Below are 12,652 nucleotides of genomic sequence, written 5' to 3' on the forward strand. Positions count from 1 at the left end.
CTTACGTCCTCAGATATACAGCTATAAATATGAAACTAATAGGGTAGTATTTTCAATGTGAAAGTGAGTTTTGGATATGGGCTAGAATTTACAAATGTATTAAAAGAAAAGCAGGTGATATTTTTTAAATTGCTTCTGGAGCGGAAATACTTAACTTTCAGAATAAAACTCTGCATGTAAGTATCTCATATCTTGTTTTGCAGCCTTCTTAAGAATATAACTTTGCGTATCCAGCAACTTTTCTGCTCAGTGCTCAGGTTTAATATGGTATGCTTTAAGAACGGATGCTGCCTACTCACACAGCATTCATGTGAAAACGTGAAGAACACATTATGTGCAAAGTGGCACAAAAAAACCTTTAGAAACCCTTCCCATCTTATTCTGCTGAAGTTTAAAAATTGTTCCACCCATACTGAGTATTGAACAGGAAAAGACAGAAACAAGAAATGAAGATAAGCACTCTTTGCTTACACATTTTTTACAGTTCATTATAATAGCTTCAAAATTAATTGTACATCATTGTTATAGGAGGACTAATTATTGTGTTTATTGTTTAGATGAATTCTGGTTCTCAGATGGGTCCTTATCTGATAAAGCCAAATTCAATGATCCTGGCCTGATGCCCCTGCCAGACACTGCCACAGGGCTAGACTGGTCCCACCTGGTAGATGCTGCACGAGCGTTTGAAGGTAACAGGAAAATTTGAATCAAGATCAATGTTCAGTACACGAACTTTTTTTTTTTTTTAAATATATATTGTATAGCCACGTTTCGAATTACAAAAATTCAGTGTTTGCCTCTGTAGCCCTTTAGTTCTCTTGGCAGTATCACTTCTCATTGTGGAAGATTGTCACTGAAAATTTGGGGTATTCATGATACTTTCATTATCTATCTTAGATACAATTCATCCACTTAGGGGCCTAAGTTCCTTCTGTAATCAATTGCAAAGATGAGGTGCTTCGAAGGAGAGATTCAAAGCATTTAAGTTAGATGTTTAAAATGAAACAGGGAGTAACACTTCCCTGAGTTTATTGTGTTGTGCTTATAAACTTGTACTTGTGTAGTCAAATGATGTTGCAGTGCCTCTCAGTTTTTATAAGCCCTTGAAAAACAGCAAAAATGCATGTTATATTGTCCACTAGCTGAACCTGAGATGCAGGATATAAACCAGGTTTGCATTATTAAATTGTAAGACCAGGTTAACTAAGAAAAAACCTCATTCTCCTCTCTGAGAGCTAAACCTACACATATTTCATTAACACAGAAAGGTGGATGTTGGTTTGTTGTTTCTGAGGGGTGTTTTGGTTAGGTCACTGTGCTGTCCTAAAATATCCAACATTTTTTAACTGGTGTTATTCTCAGTAGTGAATGTATGGGAAGTCAGAGGTATCTGTGAATAAGGATGACATTACCACAGTCATCATTATATAAGATACAGGTCTTAACTTTATGAGGAGAATTGGTTGTGAAGTTAGCGATGAGATGTTCTTCTGGGTTTTTTTTAACTAAAAGCAACAATGGGAATCAGTTTTCTGGTACCTGATTCCTTCCCTAAGTATTGAAGTGATTAAATTTCAATTTGATTGCAAGCCCTTCAGAACTACTTACAATACTAATTTAAGTGGCATTGTTAAAACCCCAAGCCAACAGTGGTGATTAGCAATCTAAGGTACTGTATTGTTTCTTAAATTGCATAACTGTGTGTGCATTCGTTACTCCTCAGCACTACTCAAACACGCCTGTTGCAGCTGGCAGGAAGTGCTGTGGCGCTGAGGATCTGACAACTGTTCCCATGCATTTCTGTGTTAGATTGCACGGGGAACGTCCTGCTATTTGTTATTGACATTATAAACAACAGAAAATAGATTTGGATCAGTAAATTACTAACTCTGTAACTTGGTACTTGAAGAATATTTTTAAATGCCAGTAAAAATTTTGAGTTCAGCTGACTAAAAGGTCATACTGTACTGGTTATGCTCCTGTTTTTTTAGCTTTCTTTGAAAACTTTAATAGATTTTCATTATTTTTGCTTACTTAAAATTGTGATGACAATACTTTCACTTTGGTGAGTGTTATGTGAGTGTAATTACAATTTGAATTTGAGAGAGAGAGGTAAAACAACGTAGCTATCCACAGTGCCCTGTCCTAGGGAGGAGAAGTATTTACTTGTTGGGTTTTAATTGCAAAAATCTTAGATATATCTGTAGGTAACACTGAAGAACTGGTGGTCTGAGTTGCAAGGTAGAAAGTTTTTATTGTTTGTTTTTTTTAATCGTAAGAATTTGAGTAGTAAATAATAATCTAGTTTTGTATGAAGGAATCTTATCCTCTTCTGCTTAGGACTCTGCAATGGAGACATCTGTGTATATGTCAGATGATTCATAAAATGTTTTGACTAAATTCATAGTACTGCAATTTGAAATGTTTACAAGGAATGGAATTTTTAAGCCCTTGTTCATCTCTCTATCCTATGTCTTGCAATCTGAAAGTAATTTTAAAAAGAATAACTGATGGGCACATCATAAAAAAAATCACTAGGAGGGAATGTTGTTCTGATTTTAACCCTGGCCAACAACTAAGCAACACGCAGCCGCTCGCTTACTCCCCCATCAGTGGGATGGGGGAGAGAATTGGAAAAGTAAAAGTGAGAAAACTCATGGGTTGACATGAAGACAGTTTAACAGGGAAAGCAAAAGCTGCACAAACAAGCAAAGCAGAACAAGGAATTCATTCCCTGCTTCCCATGGGCAGACAGGTGCTCAGCCATCCCCAGGAAAGCAGGGCTCCATCACGTGTAACGGTGACTTGGGAAGACAAACACCGTCACTCTGAACGTCCCCTCCTTCTTCCCCCAATTTATATACTGAGCATGACATCATATGGTCTGAAAGAGCCCTTTGGCCAGTTGGGGTCAGCTGTTCTGGCTGTGCCCCCTCCCAGCTTCTAGTGTACCTGGTAGAGCATGGGAAGCTGTGAAGTCCTTGACCAGTGTAAGCACTACTTTATATATATACTTATGTATTTTAATGTTGACTTAAGAGCTGCTTCACCTTACTATTTAAAGATAGCTTGGAACTACTGTTCTGCATTCTATCAATGTGAAAAAGAGAGTGGATGATCCTAAAGCTTGTCCACTTCCGAGTATAAAACTGCTTTGAAGTTTTTATTAAACTGTGTGGAAATGTGATCACATTTTATATAGGACCATCTCAAAAAACCCCAAAACAAACAACACCCACCCCACCCCCGAAATCCTTCAATAAAAAAGATCGCAAAATGGATAGGACTTGTTTAATCCTGTTTTAAGAAATTGGTGTTAGAGTTGTTTTCTAGTTTGTCTTTGCCAACCTGGTATTTCAAAGTTGTGTTCTGTTCTAGAACCTAGATACAAGACTTAATTTTAGGTTTTTATTTGTGCCAGGTCATTTCTTAATATTGGTTTATTAGAATTACCCATCTGATTCCAAGGTCAGGGTTTTTCCCCTGTGATCTCTCTAGATTGTATATTGACAACTTACATATGTTGATCAGTTCAACATCCATAATGTGGGCCTCACAATCCTTCATCTGTCTGTCTGAAAATGTAATTGTATCTTGGTTAAATACAGCCTTTTTAGGTGCATATAATGTTGGCATTAATTGGATTAAGAATTAAATATAGTAGCAAGATTTTTGATACAATCATCTGTACTCAGAGCTTAGTGGGGGTTACATGGGTGTAACAAGAACAGTGGTCTCATTTTTAGCTTCCCCCCCTGCCCAAATGAACAGCTAACTATGTTGTTTATTAATTAGCATTGGCTTTTATCCAACTGAAGCCTTGATCCTATGTAGAACAGCAGTTTTTAAACTGTGGTCCATGAGGGTGGACTAAGTCATTACTTTTTTTTTTTAATTGAAAGTATGATGATAATGCTTTTCACTTTGTGAGGTTTTAATTTTGACTGCTTTTGCTTGGCCAGAACTTTTGCAGGAAGCTGAATAATAATTTCAAACTTTTCCTGAAAATCCTCTGTTATTCCTAAGACAGGTCTTCACAGCACACTGGAGAGCTGTGCAGGCCTGAACTCCACAGGCTCCAGAAGCTGCATCAGTAAGGGGTTTTGCTTGAGCTGTGTCTGTTGAGGGTCAATGTCCATAAGCTGGAGCACAGTGCAACGTTATTTTAAGTCTTTGTCCTGCAAAGGAAGGCAGTGCATAGTTTTGACTCTGATATTTATTCAGAGATCATCTTTAGCATGCATGTCATCGGTAGCAAGGGATATTCTTCCGTTTCTTTCAGATCTGGATAGACTACTTCCATTTCCCTTCTCTTATTTTGGCAGGAGCTGCAGAAAGACAGTAACCAGGGTGCAGCTGACATGCTAGAATTACGCTGTTGTAATATTTTTGTATCCATCCCTGAAGCAAACAATAAAAAATAGGTAGAACTGGATGCGACTGTACAGCAAAAGAGAAGTCGAGGTTTAGGGAAGGCAGTTGGGATTAAAAAGGAGAAGTTAAAGAAGCAGAAGAAAGAAAGCATGTTGAACTCATTAAAAATAAAGACATGGGGATTTATAGAATACATTGGAAAGCTGAATTAGAAAAAGGAAAAAAAGAAATCTCAGAAAAGAATAAGGGAAAAGGAGAGAATGTATTTTTTAATTCTCTTTTTGTATTATCTTTCCAATAGATCTCCAAGTTAGGGAAGAAGGACTGGCTTTCAACATACGCATTATGTTGCTGATGGCTAATTTTGGATCTTTTCAATGTTTTGGGGAACAAAAGGAGAAGCCTTTCTGGGTGTCCATATCTGTTGCTGTCAGTACAGAAGAAAATGGACACAAACATAGATATTGATTATTGTTATGAATAGAACTTTGTATTATTTGTGCTACTTCATACTAGGTTTATTGTGCTTAAAAAAAAGCTGTTTAGTGTGTGGTAAATGATATTGTGGGAATTAACAGCCTAAGAAAATCCCTCTGATGTCTTTGATTTAGTTCATTAAAATAGGTGGTTTCAACTTCTGATTTTTTTCCGGGTTATTTTTATGAATGTCTACTAGTGCCAATCAGAATGCAGTGTTTCTTAATGCCAATTTATCTTTGCAGAAACATCTGTGCTACTATAATTAATATTATTTTAATACTTCCATTTAAAATCTTTATAGCTTAATGCAAGTAATGCTACACATAACATAATGAGAAAGAAGCGAAGCATTCAGCATAAGAGATAATTATTTTAACCAAATTATTATGTTAAACTGCTAGAAAAAGAAAAAATGAAAATATTTAGTTAACATTTGGTCATTTCTAGTGCATGCATGTGTAACACTTTTTGCTTCAGTGCATATGTCTGTGTATGTTTGTGGGTAGACTTTGCCTTAATAACGAGAGAGGAGCTTCACTATACTCACTTTAGCCTTTTCTACTCTTCAGTACATCAAAATTGTCTGGAGTTTTTTCTGACCTCTTTTAGTGGCCTATGAAAATCCTGATTCAAATTCTCAGTGGTACAACTGTACAATTCTATTATTTTTAAAGTGAGGCATGAATTTTGTCTCATCTTTGGTCTTGCTAAGTCAACTGTTGCTTAAACTTTTGATATAAGCACCAATATAGTTCTGCAAATAATTTTCTATGCATGGGTCCTATGAGGGGTTTGGCAAGGATCTCCCTGATAAAAATAAGAGCTCTCGAGATTTACATGTATTTTCTTCTCTCTAGTATCCACATATCACTTGAAGTGGAGGTGTCTCCGTAGTTTGGAGGAAGCAGAACTTATGTCTACAGCATCATAGTCAGAAACATCTGATTTTTCTTTCAAAAAATTAACTGTCGGTGAAGGTAGCTTTGATTTCATGTTCATGAATACAGAGTCAAGGCAATTCTGTTAAGAACAGATAAAACAAAAACCATTAGGAAGATTTTGCTCTTTGACGCACAAGTTCAACCTTCACCACAATTCAGGTTTAAAACCAGTTCTGATTTAAATGTTAAATTGGTGAAACTATTGCTAAACGTGAATACTTACAGGGAGATAGAGTTGCTGCAAATAAAAATGTGTCTCTCAAAGTGCTTGAGAAGTATTCAAAGGGAAAATATTTTGCTAGTCCAGGATCTTGTTGGTGTACTAGTTATTACAGAGATTTATTGTGTTACTAACTTGTTCAGAGAATGATTTTGTGACTAACCTGGCTTTTGAAAACTAAGGCACTACTCTTTGTAGAGCAACGCAGGAATTTACATAGTGTGTTATATGATGGGAGACTTCTGGTTATTAGTGGCCATGGAGTGACTTTATTCCTCACCTGATGAATGTGAGAATATGGTTTCATATTTTATAAAGATACGAATATTGGACAAATATGTTTAAGTTATACTAGGAAAACAGAAGAGGTTTGACAATGAATTTCCTACTCTAAGTGTTAATATTATTTTTAAATTATGTGGTGTCGAAATTCATTAGGGATTACACGAGGAGGAAAGAGTTAATCCACACATTATACTTCACTGCAAGCACCCATGTTTTCATATTTTTGTAGTGTGTTGAAATAATATGAAAATACTTTAAAATATTGTGTTTAAAAATGGCATCCCATGATTTCATTAAGAGCTGCATGTACCTGGTTTTGCACCTGCTTTTATCCGTCAAGAAAAAGATGCTTTCAAATGCTGCTGGGGAGATCAAACTGACAAAATACACCAGACAAGCGGCCAGTCTCTTTAATTGAGCTTGCTCGGCAGAGGGAAAAAAACGCAGATTTTTTTATAATATAATAGAATTGCCTCTGAGAGACAACGTCACATGTCACATATCGTTGGCTATAGAAAAAAATTTCAACAGCATAACATTTGTTTCTGGCTGTGTTTTCTTCTATCCAGGGGTAATGTCACCAGTATAAAGGTGAAATCAATAGTTAGATATGTACTTCAAACTGGTTGTTTCCACAGTCTTGTTTCTGGCCAACATAACTGTTTGATCTGGGAAACTAGTTTTAGTTTATCTGTACTAGTTAAATGTATTCAACTTTATAAGTTTCAAATCTGTAAATGATGTCCTTGATTATATGTTTAAAATTATGTTCTTACCTTATTGTCAGCACATATGAAAAAGCCGTGCTCATATTTGTTGAGATCCATCACTAGTCAGAAAGAAGGATAAAAGCAGGGGAAATCAGGTGTGGTCTTCAAAATTGGACAAAAAATGACATGCCACTTTTCTTCATTATATTATAGAATGAATTGTCAATCTGCTTAAAATTCCTTAAAACTATTCATTTAAAAAAATCCCTTTAAAGAGCTCTTTGGCAATTTCCTATTTTTGTTTGGTAGAACTTTTAAACCAAAATTTCCTTCCTAGTTAAAATGACCTGGCCTGTATTCACTGTTTGGGTGCTTCGAGTCTGGAGGGCTGTCTTTTTATGGACAGGCTGTGTCGCAATACTGGATATTACCAATAGAGACACGGGGCATGACACCTCCTGCTTTACTGTAATGTCGGTGGTGTGTAAAAATGGCAATTGCAAGGCCGAGAATGAGAGCCAGCATGGCTTGCTTGGGGAGTATTCCGCTGTGTGCGCCATACGTGAGGGCCACAGCTGCTCCAGTGGAGATGGACTGTCTTGTTTATAGGAACATTCTAAATCTTATTCCAGGTTTTGACTCAGATGAAGAATTTGGGCCGTTCTGTCATCACACGCCGTTTCTAGGTGATGGTCTGGGATTGATGACTTTTGCCTTTTGTAAACTTTCTTTAATATTTCCTGTGTTTGCACGTTTGCATGATGATGCAAGCTTCGGGCCTGTGGGGTGGCAGAGCAAGGGGAGAAAGGGCAAGGCAGGCATGTTGTCACCAGAATTTCTACAAGCCTACAGACATGGATTTTGTTTGACAGAAATAAGTTAAATCAATCTCCACAGAATATGGATTATTTTTTTTTAAAGAAGACAAATTAAATCCTAATGAATGCATCATTTACTCCTGTTCTGTGCAATGATGATCTGCATGGCATACTTCTATTATGTGGTGACTGATATATTTTGGCAACCACACTGTATATCCATAGGTAATTACATCTGTGCTTGTTAGATTATGTTCTGGTGGAATCCAATGTAGATAATAGCGTGCCTTAGTAATATATATCTCTCACAAAAACTCAATTGATAAAAATAGTGTGAATTTATTGTTTATCAAGTATGCAGATTACCATTAGGTTCTGCAAATGCTTGAGACAGTAAAATAGTAAGAAATGAACAGTGCGGATTTCTGAGGGACCTGATGGCTTTAAGTCCATGGAAAATGCAAACCTTTTTTGCTGAATTATTATTGTCATTGGTTACGGCCCCGAATTCTCAAATGGTTTACTGCAGATTTCATCAAGACCAATTTACTGTTATTATCAGCATTAACTGGTCCAAGCAAATCTGTCTTACACTGCTGACAGACACAAAAAAAATTGCTTTGGGGTTGCCTTTGGATGCAGATGTGGGGAAGCCAACTAGTTGGGATATATTTTACATCTGCTGATTATCTTCAAAGCTGTGATGTAGAAGCCTACATCCATTTCTCTAACTGAACCAGGATAATGGCTGTAATATAGACTTTTATTTTTTATGTATGTTCAGCTTTAAAACATACCCTTACATTACTTTTTTACAGATCAGAGAGTAGCATCTTTTTGCACCTTGAATGATATGCAGCAAGCTCAGGGCTTGGAAGGAACACAAGAGTTACCTTTGGATGAGAGTCCCACAGATGGAAAAGATTTCCTTGAGGCTACTGGGTACGTCAAAATTAAAGAAAAATATTTTAAGAAAATATTTTCTCATAATGTTGCATGTCAAATTGCCTGTATGCATTTTTCAGTGCTGTTTGATGGTGGACCTGTTACCTTGACTGATCAAGTCTTTACTTAATTTTGAAAAATGTTTTTCCTTGGAATCAAACTCTGAGCAGTTCTATCTAGAAAATTTCTAGTATAGTCAGAGAAAGCTCTCACACTAGCATAGGCCTCTAATGCAGAATACGGTTAGATGCAGATTTTCGGCTAAGCATATTTTTCACTGTGTTCCTCCTATACAGTAATAATTTTTTATACTTATTTCTATTTTCATTTTAATAGAACCAATAACAGGAGCTCAACTCTGTAGTATGCAATAACCTGATCTGCAGCAAATTTCTCAGGCCTTGGAACGGGTGTTCCTACCTATCTTTTGCTACTCACTATTTGCTACTGACAAATCCATGATTTTTCATTTATACACAGGTAGATTACTCAAGAGAACCTGTAATTGGGGACTGCAGGAAACTTTTATGCCAAAGTGTCCAATTCTTCAAATTCATCCCAGTGCTCTGGGAGAGATTATTCTCTTTTTTTTTCTGTTTTTTGTTGTTTTCTTTTCCCCTGTCTTCTCTGCTGTGACTTATAACAAGTATACTTGTTAAAACACAGATTTGCTAGTATAACCTTCCGCGTAGTGTGCTTTAAGAGAAAAAACACATCTTTGAGTAGTTTTGCTCTTTGGCTGCAGGAATGGAAGAACAGGAAATGGCGGGAAAAATCGTCTGGCTTGTTAGACTATCACATTTTAATTTGAATCAATTTTACACAAATTAACTTACTTAGATGGTAAAGCACATTTATTGTAATGACTTCTAAGTCCACACCTTCCCCCAGCCTAGTGATCAGTAAGGACTGCGAAAGGCTGTTACAGGAGTTCCACTTGTAGCATCGGCAAATGTGTCAGAGATGTGCACTTGCATGAAGCAGGTGATTCTATGATTCAGCTTTGTCTGCAAAGCTTCTCTCTTCAGCTTCTCTCTTCTATACAAAATGATTCACATTAAGGCCAATTTCATCTGTAATGTATATGAAACTGTCTCCCACAGCAGTCCTTGTCAGGCAGGAAACAGAAGCTATTCTCAGTCTTTCCTTCAGTCATGCATTTGATTAACCTGTGGCAATATTTCTTACGTTTTGACCTTTAAACAAAATATTTGTCTCCATAAAGCCATGGGTTTATCTTTGACTGGAAATGACAGGACTGCAGACCAGACAAAACAACTCTTAATGGCTCTTTTGGTTTACAATAATTGCTACTGCAGCTCCCTTCAGATGAGTACAGTCCTTATCAGAAAGCAGCTTGTTAACAAACGTACTCCATTTAGCAGCAAGTTTGACTTGCGCTGTGAGGGTATGTGCAAATAATTCCTAAAAAATTCCCTCTTAAAATCGTGGTAATTGCTGCCTGATTTGCATGAGAGCCAGTGTCATATTTCAGATATTGCAGCAACGGGTTTATGTTCCAGTAATGGTCTTTTGCTGATGCCGTGTTTGTCTGGGTTTTCCTAACTATGCCTGCGCTGATTTGTTTCCTTTGCTATGGCTAAAAGTGTTACTCTGCAATAGCTGGGGGAGAAAATGTTTTTAACTAACCCAGAGTGAAGGTAGTGGTTTACTTTACAGGGAACACGCTCCAAGTACTCTGACTGGAAAAGTAAACCAGCTAGAAGTCATCCTCCGGCAACTACAAACCGACCTGAGAAAGGTAAGAGCTCATTAGTGATATTCTTGCTCTCCAGTTTTAATAGTTATATTTTATGCAGAGTTCATCAAGGGCTTAAAAAAGTACATCATTTCAACTAGATAGTGTAATTAATGAATGGTAGAGCCCAGCAGCTGATCAGAACCCTGAGGTGCAGAAGGCCCTGTGGGAACGGGTATGTGAGCAAGCTGCCCCAGGGCTAACTAGTTTATGGGTCTTTACTCCAGAATAACTGTTGTACTTACAGTCGTACCCCAGAAAGAATGAGGCACGGCATCACCAGTCCCAGTACCTTGGATTTAGCAAAGGATAGGGATATGGACACGGGCGCTATTGCAAAGAGGTTAACGCTCCAGATTTGTCATCCTTGGTGCCTTGTGGTATCTTGATCACATAACAGCGACTTGCTTTGTGTCTCATTTGCTGTCTCATTTCTGAGCTGCAGACAATGCCAGAACTGGTGGAAATGAGACTGCTTTTGATAAGAAAATAATCAAGTAAGGGAAAATTTTGAAACTAGATATTTTTCTTCCTTAACGTATACTTGAAATCAATTCCTTATGACTTGGGCTCTCACATATGATTTGTAATAGCTAAAAGCTTCTTATCCTTTTAGTGCTTGATTTTTTTTGTCAAGTGGAGCAAACTCCTACAATTTTTGTATTAAAGTAGCATCCAGTTTTCTTTTTAGCTTGCAATATCTTCTCAGAATGAATGAGGTAGTTGGAGCATATTTGGGGAATTAACTTACAGTTAGTAGTTGTCAATAGATTAGGGAGCTCAACAAAATATAGCTGTATGACTTGCACAGAAATATTAACACCGAAAATAAATGCTGTCATCACAACTACTCCCTTTGCTCAACTCGTATCTTTGTTACCCAGGAAAAACAGGACAAGGCAGTGCTCCAAGCAGAGGTACAGCATCTGAGACAAGATAACATGAGGCTTCAGGAGGAGTCTCAAACAGCAGCTGCCCAACTGAGGAAGTTTACAGAGTGGTTTTTCAATACGATAGACAAAAAATCCTAATGATTGGGCCCCTGGAAAATACTTATCTGAACAATGTAACAGCTGTATTTTTTTGAATTAGCGGGGTAATAATTTCACTGTGTTCACAATCCATTTTAGGTGTTTCTGCTACATTCTCGATCCAGCTTTATTCACTTGAGAAGGAGAGAGAACTGTGGTAATCGGTCTTTAAGTTCATATGAAGAAAGCAGAGAATAGCAGATATTTGTTTGTGTGCAGATGAATGTAAAAAATCCTTAGTGTCATTTTAGACATTTTTAGAAGATGCTCTGGCTGGGGCTTGCCTGAAGAGGAATATTTAGGGTTTTAGTTCCTGCATTTCAGGTGCGCTGGTGAAGATGTTAAAGCAATTTACATTAGCTTGGGCTTCAGTATTGTAAGATAAAAAGAATAACCAGACATATACTTTAATGTTTAAAAGGTGCTCTATTTTTTTGTATGTACAGTAGTTTTATTTCCACGGTCCACATTGTCATAGCAATAACAATGGAGGTATAGTGAATAGTCACAAAGCTGTGCTTATAAAATGTTAGCACTGATGTGTTTAACACTAGTGTGGATGCAGATACATTAGAGATTATTTATTTGCAGGAACAAATGGTGCCTGAATATAAACAGTGTTCTGATTTTCTAAAAATACACATGCCTTGTAAATGGCTCACTGGGGTTAGCCCACTCCCAACTTCAGTTACTTTTGTATAGTTGATGTTCAGCTAAACAGTTATACTGCTTAACTATTGAAATCATGTACGGTGTGAGCCAGCCAATCAATTGTACAATGCCAAATTTGTTTATCTTTGTACAGAAGCTTTGATCAAGTGTCTTGTATTTAACACCTTTATTTAAGCTTATTTAACCTAAATTGTTGTTTTTATAAAGTTTGTTTTATCTGCACTATGGTGAGGTCAGTTGGTTGCAAGTTGTAATATTTTTAGCTTGCCAAGACCGTACTGAGGAGTTCTAGAAAATTCTAACAATTGGATGCTGCTAGTACACAATTGATTTGTTTGTATGCTTTAACATTTTTAACTGTTTAATTTGAAATGAACATACATCCTGCTTTTTTAATAAATGTTAAAAACCTAAACC

General features: G+C 36.8%; 1 protein-coding gene across 3 annotated transcripts in view; it reads left to right on the plus strand.

Annotated features, from left to right (window-relative positions):
• The window catches only part of SIPA1L2 (signal induced proliferation associated 1 like 2), a 118,570-nt gene extending 106,187 nt beyond the window's left edge, over positions 1–12,383 (plus strand). For 2 of the 3 annotated variants that reach the window (XM_035899716.1, XM_035899717.1), the window contains exons 18-21: positions 558–689; positions 8,647–8,770; positions 10,454–10,535; positions 11,417–12,383. In XM_035899716.1, coding sequence (XP_035755609.1) covers positions 558–689; positions 8,647–8,770; positions 10,454–10,535; positions 11,417–11,563 — 485 coding nt within the window. In that variant the 3' untranslated portion in view covers positions 11,564–12,383. The remainder of the gene's footprint in view (positions 1–557; positions 690–8,646; positions 8,771–10,453; positions 10,536–11,416) is intronic. The other variant, XM_035899718.1, reaches the window with a different exon arrangement.
• Positions 12,384–12,652: the final 269 nt, after the last annotated feature.

Source organism: Egretta garzetta, unplaced genomic scaffold (genome assembly GCF_000687185.1).
Source record: "Egretta garzetta isolate BGI_Z169 unplaced genomic scaffold, ASM68718v1 scaffold118, whole genome shotgun sequence".
NCBI classification, from domain to species: Eukaryota; Metazoa; Chordata; class Aves; order Pelecaniformes; family Ardeidae; genus Egretta; species Egretta garzetta.